The sequence below is a fragment of the Aquarana catesbeiana genome, linkage group LG08, assembly GCF_042186555.1.
Source record: "Aquarana catesbeiana isolate 2022-GZ linkage group LG08, ASM4218655v1, whole genome shotgun sequence".
Taxonomy (NCBI): domain Eukaryota; kingdom Metazoa; phylum Chordata; class Amphibia; order Anura; family Ranidae; genus Aquarana; species Aquarana catesbeiana.
In genome coordinates, this window is record NC_133331.1 from 143,593,504 (window position 1) to 143,616,290 (window position 22,787).

General features: G+C 45.1%; 1 protein-coding gene across 4 annotated transcripts in view; it reads left to right on the forward strand.

Moving 5' to 3' along the window:
• The window catches only part of LOC141106091 (uncharacterized), a 145,585-nt gene that overhangs the window by 53,581 nt on the left and 69,217 nt on the right, over window positions 1–22,787 (forward strand). For all 4 annotated transcript variants that reach the window (XM_073596514.1, XM_073596516.1, XM_073596517.1 and 1 more), the window contains 2 exons: window positions 10,112–10,936; window positions 19,176–19,354. In XM_073596514.1, the coding sequence (XP_073452615.1) occupies window positions 10,112–10,936; window positions 19,176–19,354 (1,004 nt within the window). The remainder of the gene's footprint in view (window positions 1–10,111; window positions 10,937–19,175; window positions 19,355–22,787) is intronic.

The following is a 22,787-nucleotide window of genomic DNA, read 5'->3' on the forward strand; positions in this document are numbered from 1 at the left end:
AGGGGGGTCTCGGACCATCCTCCACTCAGGATTGGGCTGGCAGCCAGGGAGCCGGGGGTGCGGATGTGGCGTCTGTCCAGATTCTGGATAGAAGATCCCACCATACAGGAACACATTCAAGAGGGTATCTGCCACTATTGGCTCGCTAACACTGACTCTACCACTCCTGAGATTACTTGGGTTGCCTTTAAAGCCTGGGACTGCGGAGCTTATATATCTCACATAGCTGCTGCCCGCAAAGCCTCTGCACAGTCGTTAACTGAGCTAGAGAGGGAAGTTGACCTCAAAGAAGCAAAATATGTAGCCAACCCAAACCCCATTGCTTATGGGGCCTGGCAATTTGTTCTGCAGCAGCTATCCATGCTAAGGATAGACATGACACACAAATCCCGTCTACACCTAACCCAGAGAATTTTTGAATTTGGAAATAAAAATGGTAAGATGCTGGCCTGGTTGGCAAAGGGTCAGTTTGCGGTGACTACTATTAGTGGGGTTAGGGATCATACTGGCACTATATTACGCACACCTTCTGAAATTAATGACCGGTTTCTCTTCTACTATAAGCAGCTTTATTCCACCAAAGTATCATATACCACCACAGACCTACACTCCTACCTCACTAAAGTTAGATTCCCTAGGATTGATGACAAGACTTGCACAGACCTGGACCAGGAAATAACTCTGGAAGAGGTTCAGAAGGCAATGACTCAACTTAAGCCGGGCAAAACGCCTGGGGCTGATGGTTTACCTATTGAGTTCTATACACAATCTGGACTTGCTTGCCCCTAGGTTTACCTCTCTATATCGGAGGCTGTGGTGGTGTTGGTGCTTAAGCCCGGTCGGGTTCCAGAGGACTGCTCCTCGTCTAGACCAATTTCTCTTCTTAATGTTGATGCCAAAGTCTTGGCCAAGATACTGGCTAATCGACTGTCGGCAGTTCTGAAAGACATAATTCATGTCGATCAAACTGGGTTCATTCCGGGCAAGGGCAGACACCTTTTTCTGAATCTCTCAGCCACCCATGCTAACAGTGGTAGCAGAGTTATAGCCTCTCGATACCGAGAAGGCTTTTGACTCAGTAGAGTGGGAGTTCCTATGGGAGGTGGAAAGGTTTGGGTTTGGCCCCCACTTCCTCCAGTGGCTTAAAATGTTATATAGCTCTCCTAGGGCCAGAATACGAACCAATGGTATGCTATCTGAATCCTTCCCACAACAGAGGGGCACAATGCAGGGTTTCCCGCTCTCCCCCTCCCTTTTTTGCCCTGGCCTTGGAACCACTGGCGATACTTATCAGGGAGTCTGCTCAGGTTAGAAGACTCAGGGTGGGGCCCCTGGAGGAAAAGCTCTCTTTGTACGCCCGTGCTTAGAACAGTCCCTGCACAAAATGTCATTTTTAAAGGAAAAAAAGTAATTTAAAACTGCTTGCGGCTTTAATGTAATGTCGGGTCCTAGCAATATGGATGAAAATCAGTGAGACAAAGGGCATGGGTACCCCCCAGTCCATTACCAGGCCCTTTGGGTCTTGTATGGATATTAAGGGGAACCCCGTACCCAAATTAAAAAAGGAAACAGCAGTATACAGGCTCTGTACTCTGAACAGCAGTATACAGGCGGTGCAAACAAGATAGGGACTGTAGGTTTGTTGTTAAGTAGAATCTGTTTGTAATTTTGAACTGGTACATTTTTAACGTGTTTAGCTCCAGCCAAAAAATCTATTTTAAGCTTTTTGGAAAACATAGGGAAGGGTTATCACCCCTGTGACATTTGTTTTGCTGCCTGTGCTCCTCTTCAGAAGATTTCACCTCACTTTTTGTCCCAATGACAAATGTTTTTTGAAAATTTGGGTTTTTTTGTGAAACAAGGATTGGTGATAAAGCAAAGAGAAATGTTTTTCCCATATTAACTCTTACAGGAGAGAATTTCCCTTCCTAGGGGTAGATTTCATCTCACTTCCTGTTGTCTCCTTCTGTTTGCAAGTAGGAGTCGTTTGTAAGTTGGATGTTTGAAAGTAGGGGCCTGCCCTATATACTCAGCAGAAATTTGGGCCTTAGGTGGTGTTGTGGCCACAACACTGTAAGCCCTCACAGGGCCCTGCTGTGAAATATTAGATCAAGAATTGTAATTACATGCCCGACAGGGGCAGAAAAATTGGGCCTTTGGTGGTAGCGGTGGTGCTGGTGCCACAACACTGTAAGTCCTCACCCGCTCTTGGTGGGTGCAGAAACGGGCCCTGCTGTGAAATATTAGATCAAGAATTGTAATTACATGCCCCTGTTGAACAGGGGCTGAAAAATTGGGCCTTATGCACTGGTGCTGATGCCACAACACTGCAACCCCTCACAGATACTCTAGTTGGAATGCAGGAACGAGCCCTGCTGCAAAGTATTGCATCAAAAATTGTAATTACATGCCCCTGTTAAACAGGGGCTGAAAAATTGGGCCTTAGGCACTGGTGGCGGCGCCCAGAACCAAAAATGTTCTTACAAGCTATCAGCGTGATCATTGAGGAGGAAGAGGATAATTACTCAGGATAGTCACTCAGCATCAGCATAGGCAGTCTTTGAAGGGATCTGAGATTTCAAAAAAAATAATTCGGTTACATCAGCATCAGGTGCTTGGTAGCTGGTGGTGATCCAAGACTAATTCATTTTTATGAAGGTCAGTCGATCGACCGAGTCGGTGGACAGACGCACCCTGTGATCGGTCACAAAGCCTCCAGCAGCACTGAATGTGCGTTCCGAAAGAACGCTGGACGCAGGACAGGCCAGTAGCTCAATTGCATACTGTGCAAGCTCTGGCCAGTGATCCATCCTCAAGACCCAGTAACCCAGAGGATTTTCAGTGGGAAAGGTGTCCAAGTCAGATCTAGCCCCTAGGTATTCCTGCACCATGTAAAACAGATGCTGGCGAAGGTTGCTGGAACCGATCATACCTTGGGGCTGCGGACTAAAAAATTGTCTGAACGCATCGGTCAGACGGCCACTTTCTCCACCGCTCCTTCTTTGACTGACCGAAGCCTCAGCAACACGTTGTCCAGAAACAGGAGTTTGTAACCTCCCAGTCTCTGGGAACGCGTTGCACAGACCTTTCTGCAAGGCCCCTCTGCGATGGCAAGATAAGGTCCGCAACCTTACCCTTGTAACGTGGATCAAGGAGGGTTGCCAGCCAGTATTGGTCCTTCTCCTTGATACCATGAATACGAGGATCCTTACGCAGGCTTTGCAGGATCAGGGAGGCCATGCAGCGTAGGTTTGCTGAGGCATTCGGTCCGGAGTCCTCTGGGTCACTAAGGATGACATGGTCTGCAGCCACCTCCTCCCAGCCACGTACAAGTCCACGTGTTTCTTGGGACTGATCCCTTAAAGACTGCTGCTGATGCTGAGTGCCAGGCTCCACCTCCATACTGACACAATCCTCCTCCTCCTCCTCCTCTTCCTGTGTGATCGGCGGGCACGCAGGAACACTGTCTGGATAAAGGGGGCCTTGAGAGCTAAGGAAGTCCTCCTCTTCCTGCCTCTGTTCTGCCTCAAGTGCCCTGTCCATTATTCCACGCAGCATGTGCTCCAACAGAGGTGGACAAGGGGGACAGTGTCACTGATGCATGCACTGTCACTGCTCACCATCCTCGTGGCCTCCTCAAATGGTGACAGGACAGTGCATGCATCCTTGATCATGGCCCACTGGCATGGGGAAAAAAAAAACAAGCTCCCCTGACCCTGTCCCAGTGCCATAGTCGCACAGGTACTCATTGATGGCCCTCTGCTGCGTGTGCAGCCGCTGCAGCATGGCCAACGTTGAGTTCCACCTGGTGGGCATGTCACAGATTAGGCGGTTCTTGGGCAGGTTAAACTCCTTTTGGAGGTCTGCCAGCCGAGCACTGGCATTATATGACAGGTGGAAATGCACACAGACTTTCCTGGCCTGCCTCAGGACATCCTGTAAGCCCGGGTACCTGCCCAAGAACCGCTGCACCACCAAGTTAAGGACGTGAGCCAAACAGAGCACATGGGTCATTTGTTCCTGTCGGAGGGCAGAGAGGAGGTTGGTGCCATTGTCGCAAACCACCATTCCTGCCTTAAGTTGGCATGGCTTCAACCACCTCTGAACCTGCCCCTGCAGAGCTGACAGAACCTCTGCCCCAGTGTGGCTTCTGTCCCCCAAGCACACCAGCTCAAGTACCGCATGGCATCTTTTGGCCTGCATACTTGCGTAGCCCCTTGAATGGCTATGGAGCACCGCTGGTTCCGAGGACAAAGCACAGGAAGAGGCCATGGAGGAAGAAGAGCAGGGGGTGGAGGAGAGAGGTGTGTCACAATCATTAGTAGTGGCATTTTGGAGGCTTGGTGGCGGAACAACCTCCAACACTACTGCACCTTGTCCTGCATCCTTCCCAGCTGCCAGCAGAGTCACCCAATGCGCGGTGAAACTTAGGTAATGTCCCTGTCCATGCCTGCTGGACCATGAGTCAGCGGTAATATGCACCTTACCGCTGACCGCCCTGTCCAGCGAGGCATGGACATTGCCTTCCACATGCCGGTAGAGAGCCAGAATCGCCTCAGTGGTACCTGCCACTGAGGAACCGCACATTCCACAAACTCACGGAAGGGGGCAGAGTCTACCAACTGAAAAGGCAGCAGTTGAAGTGCTAGCAATTTTGCCAAGCTAGCATTCAACCGCTGGGCATGTGGATGGCTGGGAGCAAACTTCTTTTGGCGGTGCAGCAGCTGGGGCAGGGAAATTTGCCTGGTACAATCTGATGTCGGTGTACCGAAAGCAGGTTGCCCACAAGTACTTGGCTGTGACACACCTAATTCTACACCTTCATTCCTCTCAGTGCAGGTCTCAGAGAGGACTGAAGGTATAGTGGGGTTGGAGATCTCAACTGATGAGGAGCAAGGAGAGGTCCGCTTTGTTCTTTGGTGTGGGTCTTTTAGATACGCTTGCCAACGAACTGCATGGCAGGTCAACATATGTCTGGTCAAGCATGTGGTGCCCAAGCGGGAGATGTTTTGGCCATGCGAGATACGCTTGAGACATATGTTGCAAATAGCAGCGGTGCGATCTGATGCACTCAACTCAAAAAAGGCCCACACCAAAGAACTTTTGGAATAACGCGCAGAGACAGCAGCGCCCTGCACATGCGGAGCTTTGGGGTGTGATGCAGTCAGTGTGCTGCCCTTAGGCTGGCCCCTGGAGGGCACCCTGCCTCATTGGTAATGTGCCTCCTCCTCCTCTCTCCTATCAGGCATCCACGTTGAGTCAGTGACCTCATCATCCCCTCCCTCCTCATCACTGGAGCAAACCTGGCAGCATGCTGCAGCAGGGGGAGCATGACTGCCAGATTGCTGTCCTTCTTGGGCACCCCCTCTGTCCATGCTCACGTTACTGCCTTCATCTAGCTCAGTATCATCATCAGAGCCTTCTAAACGCTGGGCATCCTCCTGGAGAATGTACCCAACACTGTGGTCAAACAGTTCGAGGGACACCTCAGGAGGACATGGTGGGGCTAGGGAAGGAGTCACTGATGCCATTGAGCCGAGGGAAGAGGCCGTGTTGGCAGCTGCTTTGCCAGACAAAGTACCCTGAGCATGGGTGAGAGAGGATGAGGAGGATGAGGACGGCTTGGTCATCCACTCGACCAAGTCTTCCTCATGTTGCGGCTCAACACAGCCAGCTGCCGAAAAAAAGGCCAAGCGTGTCCCACGGCCACGTGCTGATGAGGATGCACCGTCTCCATGACCAGCACTGTTGCCTCTAGACACAGAGCCTGCTTGCCCTCTTTTATTGGCTTGTGACTGTCTGCCTCTCCTTGTTGGCCTTCCAGACATACTAATGGCCTGTAGCTGCACTAAGCTGGGAGATATATACTGATACTGCAGCTAGCAAAATCAACTGCCTGCCTGTAGTATGAGAACACAACCAACCTTCTACAGGTATCTTTAGCTGAACACTGTGCAGAGCTCACAAAAAACTAACTTGTAGCTTATTTAGCTGACTGCGGTAGTGATAGGATCAGGAAAACACCACCAACCTTCGACAGGTAGCTTTAGGTGAACACTGTGCAGAGCTCGCAAAAAACTAAGTTGTAGCTTATTTAGCTGCCTGCGGTAGTGATAGGATCAGGAAAACACCACCAACCTTCTACAGGTAGCTTTAGCTGAACACTATGCAGAGCTCGCACTACACTAACTTGTAGTTTTAGCTGAACACTATGAGGAGGACGCACTACACTAACATGTAGCTTTAGCTGAACACTGTGCAGAGGTTGCACTACACTAGCTTGTAGTTTTAGCTGAACACTGTTCAGAGGACGCACTACACTAACTTGTAGCTTTAGCTGAACACTGTGCAGAGGTCACACTACACTAACTTGTAGCTTTAGCTGAACACTGTGAGGAGGACGCACTACCCTAACTTGTAGCTTTAGCTGAACACTGTGCAGAGGTCGCACTACACTAACTTGTAGTTTTAGCTGAACACTGTGAGGAGGACGCACTACACCAACTTGTAGCTTTAGCTGAACACTGTGAGGAGGACGCACTACCCTAACTTGTAGCTTTAGCTGAACACTGTGCAGAGGCCACACTAAACTAACTTGTAGCTTTAACTGAACACTGTGAGGAGGACGCACTACACTAACTGTAAATAGTCTAGCTGCCTGACTGTGGTACTAATAGGATCAAAAGAACACCAGCAATTTTCTTCAGGTAGCTGTAAATACTGTAACAAGACAAGCCTGCCTGTCAGTAGGAAGATAACAGGAATGGATCTAGCTAAACTGAATACAGTGTGTGTATATGTATGTATATATATATATATATATATATATATATATATATATATATATATATATATATATATATATATATATTTATATATACACACACAACACCTGGGATGCATATATATACACAATACACTGTAAGTGCAGCTAACTCACTGACTGTCCTGCCTAATTTAGCTAACTCAAATGAAATGACACTGTCTCTCTGTCTATCTAAGCACGCTGGAACACACTACACAGGGCCACCGTGCAGGCAGCCTTATATAGTGTGGGGCATGTTCTAAACCCCCTGAGCCATAATTGGCCAAAGCCACCCTGGCTTTGGCCAATTACAGCTCTCTCTACTGATGGCGCTATGATTGGCCAAGCATGCGGGTCATAGTGCATGCTTGGCCAATCATGCCGCAGTGAATTATGGGCCGTGACGCGCCACACGAATTTGGCGCAAACGGCCCATAGCGTTCGCAATCCGGCGAACGATCGAACAGCCGATGTTCGAGTCGAACCCATCCCTACTGGTGACAATACTATTACCCCTGACTGGGGAATGACTAGATACTTATGTTGCGTTAATACTCCTTTGAACTGCATGTGTAACTCTTGTCCGAGGAATGATGCCCTGAATGTACTTGTATCTGCTATCATGATTGTACTTCATAAACTGTATCATACCATATTTCCTTCAATAAAAGAACATTCTGTTCATGTTAAAAAAAATATGGAAGTGGGGACTGGGATAATTCAAGAAGTAGTAATTTATAAGTGATTGACAGTGAATGCCTTATTGGTCCCACTGAGTTGCATTCTTTTTCAAATCCAAGGATTATCAACCAAATGGGCACTAGAAAGGGTTTTAGGAAAATGACAGTTGACAGTTGTAGTGGGCCTAGTGGACTGAAGTTACATTTGCTCAGGCATTAACAAGGTTGAATCCCTAATAAAATGAGGTATTCGCTATTTGTTCTTGGCATATAAAATGTCAGACAATCTTTTGTGCATTCCTGGATGAAAGTTGGGATTTCCCAATATGGAAAGAAGGGGAGAAGGGGCTGGAGAAAGTTTATGGGTATCAAACTCTTATATGTACTGCTTTTTTGTGCAATCATAACCGAGATCAAACTGAAAGTTTGGATTTGCTAAAGGCTTATCATCCACTAAATGCTGATACAGAAGATCTGTATTGTAAGAAAAGATAGTGGCTGTGGCTGTCATTATACCATTACCTACCACTTCAATAGGTTCAGATATTAACAAAGCTTATGATTGGAATGGCACTCACCATCAGACAAAATCCTGGAAACTTTATTTTTTGTTGTCTATTAGATGAAGGAAAAAGTATTTTGGTGTTCAAATGACTACAGAGTACCTGATTGCAAAGAAAGGTCTTAATCTTAAAGGTCTTAAAGTGTAACTCCAGTGAACATGTATGGTTTCTTTGTTTTGGAAGAGTAGGGAGGAATTAACATTTCTATCTTTTTCTATTTCTATATTTTTTTTCTGCCTGTGATCCCTTTGGAGAGGCTTTTTCCTTTCTTAAAGTCTATTTAATACCTGTAAAACAAATAATGGGAATGAATGTAGTGAGACAGGAAGGTACAGACCAGGGGCGTTGCTAGGGGGTGGCTATTGGGGCTATAACCCCGAATCTGGGGCTCATAGCCCCGAGTCTGTTGCCGCAGGGTCCCTGCCTAACAAGCGTGCTGTGGCTGCTGCGGTGGGCGGGCTGGCTGCATGAGAGAGACAGAGGAGAGGAGAGAAGCGAGCAGGCGGAGGAGCAGAGATGACATCTCTCTCTGCCCACTCCACATCAGCGCTCTTCACAGCCGTGCCTCTTCAATTTGGGAGCGAGGTACAGCGGGGAGTAGCGAGATGACATCATCTCTCACTGCCCGCCCTGCATCACTGCTCTCCTGCTCTCACTAAATGGACCAGTGCTGTCAGCCTGCCACCAATGCAGCGTCAATGCACATTTAGTGGCACTGGCTGGCATGGCAAGTGACAATCCACATCAGTTGGCAAGTGATGTGGCAAGTGACAATCTGCAAATGGTGGCAGGAGATGTGGCAATTTGCAAATGGTGTCAGGAGACATGGCAAGTGACAATCTGCAAATGGTGGCAGGTGACATGGCAAGTGACAGTCTGCAAATGGTGGTAAGAGATGTGGCAAGTGACAATCTGCAAATGGTGGCAGGAGACATGGCAAGTAACAATCTGCAAATGGTGGCAAGAGACGTGGCAATCTGCAAATGGTGGCAGGTGACGTGGCAAGTGGCAATCTGTAAATGGTGGCAGGTGACTTGGCAAGTGACAACCCACATATGCTGCCAGCTGAAAGTGGCATGTGACAATCCACATCTGGTGGCAGGCGACATGGCAAGTGACAATCCACATCTAGTGGCAGGCGACGGTGGCAAGTGACACGTTGCATCTGGTGGCAGGAGATGTGGCAAGTGACAAGCCCAGGGCTCCTACTGATTCTGCAGTATGGTGAGTTGAACCACTTCATTAAATATTAGAATGTAACAATAGAAATAATGCACCTCAATCATCCTGACACCATATCAACCATGGTGCCATGATGATTGAAGTGCCAACACCAGCCATCGCCCGTGAAAAATTGCTTACCACCGGTGCCCCACCCCAACCCACCCCCCACACGGGCATGCAAAAAGGTTGGTGACTGCTATGGGCTCTAGCCCCAGATCTTTTGCAGACCTAGCAACACCCTTGGTACAGACAATAAACATATTGGGGTTAATTCACTAAAGGCAAATAGACTGTGACTCTGCAAATGCAGTTGTTCCAGAGCATAATAAATTAAGTAAAGCTTCACACTGCAAAGAATACCTAATCATGTGCAAGGAAAATAAAAAAACAGCATTTTTTTGCTTGCACATGATTGGCTGATGGAAGTCAGCAGAGCTTCTACTCATTTACTAAGCTCTGGAGCAACTGTTCTTGCAGAGTGCAACTTAGCAACTTAGCTTTTAGTAAATCAACCCAAGTGTCTCTTCCAAAAATGTGTTTTTTAAATTGTAGAGGAGAGATTTCCCATTACTTTCTGTCCTTCTTGTAAATAAAAACAAACAAAAAAACACCAACAAAGGCTCTAATCCTCTCCTATTCTATCCAAAGCAAAATAAATAGATTCAACTGGAGTTGTGCTTTAAATTTAAACAAAAAAAAATACTACAGCTCTTTTGTCTAAATGCAGATGACATTTGATTTCATGTAATTTATTATATGTTTAGGATTTACATTTTTTACCACATATCATACTGTTTAAAAGTTAATATTTATTAACATGTCTTTGTATCTCTAAATAGAGCCACTGTTGGCCTGCTTGAAAATTCTTAGGAACATTGTTACGTGGAACTTAAGAAGACGAAGAAGAAAAGATGACAAACTTAACTTTGTTGTGAAACAAATTATTAGCAAACTTGTTTATCACCCTGTAGACAAAGTCAGAAATGATGTTGTGTCCTTAGTATTTGGAGACATTTCCAATCCAGTAGACATTTCCCAACTGGGCAGCTGCTATATCAAAGTGAGTGAAGACTTAGTAGAGAGCTGCATTCGGGAACACCTACTTTACAGTTTTCCTGCCTTAACAGTTCATGACCAAGTGCCCATTGACTCTCCCCATATTTTAATGTTTGAAGCTAAGACACCAGAGAGTGATTCTCTGCTATACGTTTTTAGGCAAAGAACATTAAATGATATTCTAAATACAAACTCCACAGATGCAGCTTATCAAAGTTTCCAGGAAATGTTAACAGCAATCAAAATATGTCAAGGCCAAGACAACATTGTAGCACTGAGGAATGCCCCATCAAATGGTGTCTTGCCATTTTGTGTAGTTGAACATGGTAAATCTTTGTTGTCATTCTTGCATGAAAAAGAAAACCAGCTCAGCTGGATACAAATGATAGATATACTTATCGACATTACCAAGGCCATTCATCACTGCCATAAAAACAATGTAATCCTTCGAGAGATCACTCCAGCTAGCTTTGTAATTCTCCCCAGAGGAAATGGATCTTTGCAGACCAAGTTGGCAAGCTTCCAGTATGCAAAATGTCTTTTTAATGAAGAACCCAACAATGAAGTAGTGGAGTACATTGATGACATAAATTTCCTTTGTGTTCAAGGTAAGCAAGGAGTAAACGGGAACAAAATAACCAATGTAAATAGAGGACATTGAATTCTAAATAATGTTAGAAAATGCAATGGTATGTTTTTGTGAAATAATCGATAGTTGCATTTAGCAATGTGTATCCACAGCATTAGGGAATCTGTATATATAGCAGTAACATGGGCCCCAAATGGGTGGGGTCCTATTTTGTCACTTATTGCACACATTAGGGATTCAATTCAGGAAATGCTCTTTGCTGCGGCACTGTCCTTTCAGATGCAACTGTTACTACTGGCTCAGCCTCACTGAATGGGTTAATCTTAATGAGCAAGGCTGGTTTTACTCAACAGTGAATTTGAATTTGTTGCTGCTCGGCAATGAAGAGATTGTAAGCAGTGTTTCCAAGATGGAGCCTATTAAGCAGAGTGCATTATCTTTTATTTTTGTTACATGTATAATGATATGGATAGTGTTGTGAAAGTGATTGCTGCATGTCAAGAGATAAAGATCTGGGAGTATATTCCACTTTAACTGGATACTAGTAATGTGCAATGATGTATAGAGAACGGGAAGCTGCAGATATTGGTGCAGAATACCAGCTTCTGCTACAGTTTATTTTACCTACACGCAGGAGACGGTGTAAATGCTCATGTACTTCTACTTTGATCTAGGTTGCCTACATGCAGAGCATTGTTCTGCATGATAGTAAATTTGAACGTTACCCCACAACTTTAGTTTAAAGCCTAATTCCACATTTTTTGTCCCTTTAAACAGGTTTTTGAGTCAAAACGGCCCAAGTGGGCTTTTTACTGTGCTTCCTGGGCACACTGTGCAACCAATCAAAGGAAGCTTTGTATTCATTCATAGAATACAATGCTTCCTGTGAATGGCTGAGAAGTTCTCAGCTTGACATGATTTTGTTCTGGGAGCAGGGGAGGACTGACCATTAGGGCACTTGGGTGCTGCCCGAGGGCCCGGTGGGCCAGCAGGGGGCCCCATGAGACTCCCCCTGTCCGTCCCAATCTGTGCTTATCCCAGAGCCAAGTGCCAGAACAAGTCTCAGCACTGAGCTCCGGTAACTAGGCTGACAGGGGTTCGCTAGTGTCGGGCAGTGAGTCAGGATATCTTCTATGCCCGGGCAGTGATTCCCCTTTGTGGCAGCTGAGCCGACATCTCTCCCTTCTGAGCCTGAACACAGCTCACTGAGGATCCTCCTCCTCGTCTCCACAGTAGACAGACAGGAGGGGGAGGAGCCAGGGACAAGAAATCTTACACTGCAGGAGCCGCGCTGATTCTGAGGTCTGTGTATAGTTTGTGGATAGGGGAGGGGGTTGGGGGCAGGTAATACATGGAGAAGGGGGTTATAAGAAAAAATGTGCTGGGAGGGACTTTGAAGGAAGAGGACATGTGCTAGTAGGGGGGATTTCAAAACCGACCCCCCTTCCCCAAAGCAAAGAGTTGCCACTTTCCCCTCTCTACCCCCATCCCAGGGATCCCTCTCTGCCCCCATCTCAGGGGCCCCTCTCTGCCCCATCCCAGGGATCCCTCTCTGCTCCCATCCCAGGGGCCCCTCTCTGCCCCCATCCCAGGGGCCCCTCTCTGCCCCAATCCCAGGGGCTGCCCTCATCCCAGGGGCCCCTCTCTGCTCCCATCCCAGGGGCCCCTCTCTGCTCCCATCCCAGGGGGTCATCTCTGCTCCCATCCCAGGGATCCCTCTCTGCTCCCATCCCAGGGATCCCTCTCTGCTCCCATCCCAGGGATCCCTATCTGCCCCCATCCCAGGGATTCCTCTCTGCCCCATCCCAGGGATACCTCTCTGCTCCCATCCCACGGATCTCTCTCTGCCCCCACATGGTTGCTGAGTGTTTTCAGAGTGGCCCTATTCACTTGATTGTGTCACGATCACCCACCAAAAGCAACAGGGGGTATAATTTCTGCCGCAGCATGTGTACATCCTAAGCTGCTGCCTCTGCAGCTAAAGGGGGTAGAGACCAATGTATGTAATGTGGGCAGTGTATCAGGGACACGGGGGGGGGCCCATGAGCTCCTATTGCCCGGGGGCCCCATGAGTTGTCAGTCCACCCCTGTCTGGGAGTGGTACAGGAAGTTCCAGTTCCACTGCCAGAAAACAGCACTGTATACTATGTAGCTGAGGCTACAAACAGATAACACAGCGTGCCCAGCAAGTGTACCAGCTTGGCCCAAACTAACTATTTATTTAAAGGGACTAGACATGTGCAATCTGTTTAGTAACGAATCAAAATTCGGCCGAATTTTACATCTTTCGGACATTCGGATGCATCCGAATGTCCGAATAAAAAAAATAACGAATTTCAACTAATACGAAAGAAATTATAGTGAATATAACGAATGAATTCGACATGATTCGGTAGTTCGTTAAAGATCGAATGAAACAAAAGGTCAGCTCAAAGTAAATCTTACAGTCCAATCAGCTGATTAATTTTGTGCTGGAGGTTGGATTACTGGCAAAGTGCATTCCTGAGAACTGAGTGAGAAGGGTGTTATATTGTATTTGAGCAGAGGAGAAGAGATATTTTCATTGTGTGTTAACCTCCCTGGCGGTATGATTATTTCTGATTTTAGGTGCTGAAAGCGGTACAATTATTTTGCACAGAAATTTGGCGTTTTATATTGTAGGCCTGTAATTCTTAGGAATAGTTCACTTAAATCTGTCCAAACAAGAGTCTAGTAGACATCCCGGGTATGATAAAGTTTGAAAAACGAAATAAAAAATTATAATATAATAAATAACTATAAATAATTATAACAAATAATAATATAATAATAATAAAAATTATATAATAATGTAATCAAATCAAAAACACTGAAATTTGCTCAGTTGCAGAATTTTAGCTTTCGTTACTTTTAGTGTTTGATGACGGATCTCCCCACAAATCACTATCGCTCAATTCTGCAAGTGATTCTAATTTATTATCGCTGTTTTCTAGCTGCTCTAAAACCACTTTTGATGTAAAGAGACAGTTTTGGTTGCTATGGACAATCTCCAGTTTCCTGGCAGAAAGAACAGTTTTATATATATAAAACTGCATGCAGGACACTGGGCAGACCACTAGGGACAAAGGGGATGTGTAATTATTTGATACAGTACTGTAATCTGTAAGATTACAGTATGCTGTATCTATACTGTGTGTTTCACTTTTGAATTTACCGCCGAACTCCGTCCCCGTGCGTCGCAACGCTCGCAGGGAACGGAGCTCGGCACTGTGAATCGAGCGAGACACAGCGGCTCGCCGATCACAGCGGGGAGACATCGCAGGATCCAGGGGACAAGGTAAGTAATCTCTTCCTGGATCCTGCGATGCAAGCCCGAGTCTGGCTCGGGGATACCGCTTTTGGTATAAAAAATCCAACCCGAGCCAGACTCGGGAATACCGCCAGGGAGGTTAATAGATTAAAAAAACAAACGACTTTCCAAACCACGAATCATTATCACGAATATATATACATACATAAATATCGAATTTCAACTAATACAAAAGAAATTATAGCGGATATAACTAATGAATTCAAATGATTCGAGATTCAGTATAACGAATATCAACACTCTACAAATAATAACGAATTATCCGAAAACAAATTAATGTAACATAACGAATATAACAGAACGAAATTATGTATTTTACAAATGACAACGAACCGAAACTAAACGAAATTTCCCATTTCGCACAAGTCTAAAAGGGACATTAAACATAGAGTTAGGCTTTAATTGTGCATGCCACTTATTTAGAATGTAGATATACTTTTCTACTCCAACTCATTATAGTACACAGGAATTACCTCATGCTTCAGGAAGGGAGGATGTATAGCAATTAATGATAGGTAGGAGGCAGAAATTGCTCAGACATGTTCTTAAAGTCTTACAGTCTGGTAATATAAAATGATAAAAAAAAGTAATAAGTGTGCATACCCCTTTAAATACAACATACAAAAATTAAATGCAATCACATGATAAATCCCACAAAAAATGCACTCACACTTCTGCTTTTTCTTCATGTACCACCTCAAAAAATGCTCTACCGGTGGTGGTGGGGGGGTAATTTATCTCCTTCAGTGCCCATGTGGTTTGCAGTATCTGGGGCTTACCACATGGGCACTGAATGTGAGAATTGAAGAACATCTTCTTAATATCTGTAAGGGATAGCCTTTCCAAGCATTACTGTTTACACCTAATTGAAATCCATCTTCCCTACAACTGAATGGCATAGAAAAATATTCTTCGCATTCGCATTGGAGGGGGAGTAACCTCTGCAGAACAATTTCATGGAGAGAAACTCATTGGAGGATTGATCCCAGGACATTCAGCCCATGGGGCTTGAATGTTGTCTGGGACATAAACTGTTTCATCAATTACAGTGGAATCCTCAGTACTTTATTATTCCATGTTTTTTTATTTTTTATTTTTACTATTTTTATTTTTCATTATCAATTTTTATTCCTTTTTTCTTTTAGGATTTAGATTCAGGGTATTTTTTTTGCAGATGTTCTGTGTTAAATTTGTTATTATAATGTGTATTTTTTTTTTTATATACTTGATAGTGGCGGCATGTGTATCGCTTTTTATATGTACTGATTTTCAGGGACAAATGGCAATATTTTTTAATAAACAGCGACAAACACACTGTTGTTTTCCATCTTTCATTAATTTGAATTGGTGGTATTTAATTTTTTTAAATAATCTGTACATTTCACGTGTGGCTCATTAAAGACCTTTTTACCATATAGTGGGACGCCCTTTCATTTTGTTTTGAGGCGATTTTGTTGTTTGTCCCTCCTCTTGTGTTTCCCAGTATCTATTTAGCTAGTGCTAAATAGATTTCAGACGTTTCACACCAGTCTCTTTTCCCGGAGACACCTGTTCGGGGGGAAACACACCAGGGAGAGCTGTTCTGTGACATCATCATGCACGCCAGCCAGTCTTGTGGCGACGCTGTGCTTATTGATACCATATGTTTGTTTCTACTTATATGTGAGTGTATTATCTTTTAAATAAATCATGTTTTAGGCTTTACTACACTATGAAGCTTCTCCTTTATCTTATCTGGGTATTGCCTGTGCAGCTGAATGTTGGTTAAAGAGTGAGATACCCTTTGATGTTACTATTTTGAAGCTGGCTGCCTGGACCCTCAGTGTTATACAAAAGCACTTCCTGATCTCTTTTTCGTAAGAGCCTGTGCATGGTGGAGCAGCACCTGAACACTGGAAGCACTTTATACAGTCAGGTCCATAAATATTGGGACATCGACACAATTCTAATCTTTTTGACTCTATACACCACCACAATGGATTTGAAATGAAACGAACAAGATTTGCTTTAATTGGAGGGTATTTACATCCAAATCAGGTGAACGGTGTAGCAATTATAACAGTTTGTATATGTGCCTCCCACTTTTTAAGGGACCAAAAGTAATGGGAGAGATTAACAATCATCCACCAGACTTTCACTTATTAATACTTGGTTGCAAATCCTTTGCAGTCAATTACAGCCTGAAGTCTGGAACACATAGACATCACCAGACGTTTGGTTTCATCCCTGGTGATGCTCTGCCAGGCCTCCTACTGTAACTGTCTTCAGTTCCTGCTTGTCCTAGGGGCATTTTCCTTTCAGTTTTGTCTTCAGCAAGTGAAATGCATGCTCAATTGGATTCAGGTCAGGTGATTGACTTGGCCATTGCATAACATTCCACTCCTTTCCCTTAAAAAGCTCTTTGGTTGCTTTCGCAGTATGCTTCGGGTCATTGTCCATCTGCACTGTGAAGCGCCGTCCAATGAGTTCTGAAGCATTTTGCTGAATATGAGCAGATAATATTGCCCGAAACACTTCAGAATTCATCCTGCTGCTTTTGTCAGCAGTCACATCATCAATGAATACAAGAGAACCAGTTCCATTGGCAGCCATACATGCCCACGCCATGACACTACCATCACCATGCTTCACTGATGAGGTGGTATGCTTTGGATCATGAGCAGTTCCTTTCCTTCTCCATACTCTTCTCTTCCCATCACTCGGGTACAACTTGATCTTGGTCTCATCTGTCCATAGGATGTTCCAGAACTGTGAAGGCTTTTTTAGATGTTGTTTGGCAAACTCTAATCTGGCCTTCCTGTTTTTGAGGCTCAACATCATGGTTTACATCTTGTGGTGAACCCTCTGTATTCACTCTGGTGAAGTCTTCTCTTGATTGATGACTTTGACACATACACCTACCTCCTGGAAAGTGTTCTTGATCTGGCCAACTGTTTTGAAGGGTGTATTCTTCACCAGGGAAAGAATTCTACGGTCATCCACCACAGTTGTTTTCCGTGGTCTTCCGAGTCTTTTGGTGTTGCTGCGTTCTTTCTTTTTAAGGATGTTCCAAACAGTTGATTTGGCCACACCAAATGTTTTTGCTATCTCTCTCATGGGTTTGTTTTGTTTTTTTAGCCTAATGATGGCTTGCTTCACTGATAGTGACAGCTCTTTGGATCTCATATTGAGAGTTGACAGCAACAGATTCCAAATGCAAATAGCACACTTGAAATGAACTCTGGGCTTTTTATCTGCTCCTTGTAAATGGGATAATGATGGAATAACACACACCTGGCCATGGAACAGCTGAGCAGCCAATTGTCCCATTACTTTTGGTCCCTTAAAAAGTGGGAGGCACATATACAAACTGTTGTAATTCCTACACCGTTCACCTGATTTGGATGTAAATGTCCTCAAATTAAAGCTGAAATTCTGCAGTTAAAGCACATCTTGTTCGTTTCATTTCAAATCCATTGTGGTGGTGTATTGAGCCAAGAAAAATAGAATTGTGTCAATGTCCCAATATTTAGGGACCTGACTGTATGTCTTGGAATGTCACTTAAAGCACTTTAAGTCACTGATGGACTTCTGATAAAGTTTTTGGACTTATTTGCACATATATATTCTGATTTTTATATGAACTTTTTTGCCAAGTTTTCAGCATTGCACACATCAAAGTTTGATTTTCAATGTTGCACTTTTTGTTTGTTGAATTTATTATGTAAATGCGTTTCATTTATGTATTTTGTATGTATATCTATATCTATCTATCTATCTATCTATCTATCTATCTATCTATCTATCTATCTATCTATCTTCGAGTATAAGCCGAGATTTTCAGCCCTTTTTTTTTAGGCTGAAAGTGACCCCCTCGGCTTATACTCGAGTCACCGCCGTCTGCCTACCTGATCAGCGTGTCATGCAGACAGATGGCGCCCAGCCGTCTGTGATAGGCAGAACACTCAATTTCCCAGCAGCCAGTGTTCAGCCTATCACGGACATCCTTTCATCCTCGTCCATGGTATGAGGATGAGCGGATGTCCATGATAGGCTGAACACTGACTGCTGGGAAATTGAGTGTTCTGCCTGTCACAGACGAAGAGGAGGCGTGGCTTTTGAACACTGGAATGGCCGCCATATGTTTTTATTGCACGTTGATCGGTGGATGGAGAGCGGCACAGGAGGGATGGAGAGCGGCACAGGAGGGATGGAGAGCGGCACAGGAGGGATGGAGAGCCGCACAGGAGGGATGGAGAGCGGCACAGGAGGGATGCAGATCAGCAAAGGAGGCATGCACAGGACAGAGAGGATGCAGATCGGCACAGGTAGGCTGCAATGGACACAGTGAAGTAGGCAGATCTGCACAGATAGGCATGCACAGGACACAGGGAGGTATGTAATAGACACAGTGAGGTATGCACAGGACACAGGGAGGTATGCAGCTGCAGATGGGCATTGTTGACCCTCTTTTCCTCTTACAGTAGCTGCTGCATTTCTCACCCTCGGCTTATACTCGTATCAATACGTTTTCCCAGTTTTTTGTGGATTAGATTTGGATCGACCTATACTCGAGTATATACGGTATATAGATATATGTTTATATATATGGGATATGCGCACTTATTACTTTTCATTAGATTGTTAATGTCCTGTATTCTGGCATTTGGGAGTACTGCATCTCATACACTAAGCGCAAGTTTATTTTTTATTTTGTTCAATATAAAATGATAAAAAGTCCTTTTAAGATAAATTAAATGAAATGATTTTGGAATAATGGCTTTTTTTTTTTTTTTTTTTTTTTTTTACTGTCTTAGCATTTGAATTTTGAATTTTGCTTGCCTTGCTTTGTATTTTCTAGGTTTCTAGAAATGATAAAGTTACAATAAAATAGTTGCATACTGTGTACATATTTCTGTTCTTATTACAGGTGATAGAACAGAGGTTATTGCAGCTTATTTTAGCCCCCCTGAGACTCTGCGTGACAAAACTTTTTCCAAGTACTCAGAAGCATGGATGCTTGCTGCAACATTTTTATCCATCCTTTTATATGGAAAAAGCCCTTTCCAAGAGCTGGCTCATCTTAGCGTGATCCAATTTGTCAAAGAGGTGAATTTAACACTTCTAAAACACAGACTGCTATATTTTATTATATAATATATATACATACAGTATTGTGCAAACATTTTAGGCAGGTGAGAATGCTTTCAAAAATATATTTTAATTGTTTATTTTTAAAAATTTAAAAAATGCAAAGTGGGTGAACAGAAGAAAAATCTAAATCAAATCAATATCTGGTGTGACTACCTTTTGGCTTCAAACCAGCATTAATTCTTACACTTGCACACTTTGTGCACTTACACAAAGTCAGGTATTTCGTAGGATTAGCGTCAGGTGTATGATTAACCAATTATACCAAGCAGGTGCTAATGGTCATCAATTTCATATGTAGGTTGAAAAACAGTAATTAACTGAAACAGAAACCGTTGTGTAGGAGGTTTATAACTGGGTGAGGAACAGCCAAACTCTTCCACTAAGGTGAGATTGTGGAAGACAGTTTCATGTCACATGTTATACATAATGGCAAGACTGAGCACAGCACAGGGCCGATCCTAGGGTCACCGGCGCCTGGGTTCAGAAATATTTCTGGAGCCCCCACATGGGCGTGGTCATCTTACCAACTTCTCCCCTTTACAAATGTTTCTATGGCAACGACTCAAACACAGAGATGCTCCCCTAAGAAGTCTTTGTTACCCTAGGATCCTCCCATGATCTTTTAACAATAAAAAAAATACAGGAAGAGCGTACATATATGAGACCTGGAGGGGAGTCTCTCTGATGCACACAAAGAGGGCTTCTGTTAGAGAGTCTGTTAGAAAGAGCCCCCAGACATATTATGGGAGATGGTCAGAGACTGCAATCATGGTACAGGAGATGGTCAGAGACTGCAATCATGGTACAGGAGATGGTCAGAGACTGCAGACATGATACAGGAGATGGTCAGAGACTGCAGACATAATACAGGAGATGGTCAGAGACTGCAGACATAGTACAGGAGATGGTCAGAGACTGCAGACATAGTACAGGAGATGGTCAGAGACTGCAGACATAGTACAGGAGATGGTCAGAGACTGCAGACATAGTACAGGAGATGGTCAGAGACTGCAGACATAGTACAGGAGATGGTCAGAGACTGCAGACATAGTACAGGAGATGGTCAGAGACTGTAGTTATGATACAAGAGACAGTCAGAGACTGCAATCAAAGAACAGGAGATGGTCAGAGACTGCAATCAAAGAACAGGAGATGGTCAGAGACTGCAGACATAATACAGGAGATGATCAGAGACTGCAATCATAGAACAGGAGATGGTCAGAGACTGCAGACATAATACAGGAGATGATCAGAGACTGCAGACATAGTACAGGAGATGGCCAGAGACTGCAGACATAGTACAGGAGATGGCCAGAGACTGTAGACATAGTAGAGGAGATGGCCAGAGACTGTAGACATAGTACAGGAGATGGCCAGAGACTGCAGACATAGTACAGGAGATGGCCAGAGACTGCAGACATAGTACAGGAGATGGTCAGAGACTGCAGACATGTTACAATAGATGGTCAGAGATTGTAGTTATGATACAAGAGACAGTCAGAGACTGCAATCATAGAACAGGAGATGGTCAGAGATTGCAATCATAGAACAGGAGATGATCAGAGACTGCAGACATAATACAGGAGATGATCAGAGACTGCATACATAGTACAGGAGATGCCCAGAGACTGCAGACATAGTACAGGAGATGCCCAGAGACTGCAGCCATAGTACAGGAGATGCTCAGAGACTGCAGACATACTACAGGAGATGGTCAAAGACAGCAGACATACTACAGGAGATGGTCAGAGACTGCAGACATACTACAGGAGATGGTCAGAGACTGCAGACATACTACAGGAGATGGTCAGAGACTGCAGACATACTACAGGAGATGGTCAGAGACTGCAGACATACTACAGGAGATGGTCAGAGACTGCAGACATACTACAGGAGATGGTCAGAGACTGCAGACATACTACAGGAGATGGTCAGAGACTGCAGACATACTACAGGAGATGGTCAGAGACTGCAGACATACTGCAGGAGATGGTCAGAGACTGCAGACATACTGCAGGAGATGGTCAGAGACTGCAGACATACTGCAGGAGATGGTCAGAGACTGCAGACATACTGCAGGAGATGGTCAGAGACTGCAGACATACTACAGGAGATGGTCAGAGACTGCAGACATGTTACAAGAGATGGTCAGAGACTGCAGTTCCTATGGATGTTAGTAGATAATGGCCGATCGGCCCTCTCACCTGACCCAGCGATACAGCAACGGTTCCTCTGATCAGGAGTCAGCTCACTCTGAATTGCCCATGGTGACTCCGCTGGGTAGCACCCAGATCTGTATTCCGGCAATGACTCCATTCCTTTCTCTGCCAGGGATGGTGCTAGGCTGTGTGGCTTTCCCTCTGGTGGCGCAGGGCAGCGGGGTTCTCTCTCTGATGGTGTTCTCTCAGCACTGTCCTCTCCCTCTGGAGTTCTATGTGTACTTCCCTGAAAGCTTTCCCGGGCTCCTGTATCTCTCTCTCTTTCCCATTCAGCTGAGCATGCTGTGTGGGCTGCAGTTTTCGTGTTACAGTGGGGCTGCCAGTCCTCGGGACTATATGTCCCACAATCCTCTTCTCTGCTCCTTTTTCTATTTTGTTTCCTCCCTGGTTGATATGAAGGCGGGGGAAGAAACATAGTGGGCAGCTGTGCTGGCAAGCACCGCTCACTAGTACAGCAGCACACAGGAGGAGAGGGAGGGGGGAAAGGAGAGGGAGGGGGAGGGAAAGGAGAGCCCGCAGCTGCATTGGCTTCACTAGGGTTGGGGTCACCCCCCTTCCACCAACTATAGTCGCCCCTCAGTACAGTCCCCCCTCCACTACATATAGACCCCCCTCCGTCAGTGCAGAACCTGCACTAAGTACACACACCTCCCTCAGTACAGACCCCCCAGGACAGACCCCCCTCCATTAGTACAGACCCCCCCATTAGTACAGACCCCCCCCATTAGTACAGACCCCCCATAAGTACAGACCTCCCCTCCATTAGTACAGACCCCATTAGTACAGACCCCCTCTCCATTAGTACAGACCCCCCCTCCATTAGTACAGACCCCCCAGGACAGACCTCCCCTCCATTAGTACAGACCCCCCCTCCATTAGTACAGACCCCATTAGTACAGACCCCCTCTCCATTAGTACAGACCTCCCCCTCCATTAGTACAGACCCCCCTATTAGTACAGACCCCCCAGGACAGACCCCCCATTAGTACAGACCTCCCCTCCATTAGTACAGACCCCATTAGTACAGACCCCCTCTCCATTAGTACAGACCCCCTCATTAGTACAGACCCCCTCTCCATTAGTACAACCCCCCCCTCCATTAGTACAGACCCCCCTATTAGTACAGACCCCCCACCATTAGTACAGCCCCCCCATTAGTAAAGACCCCC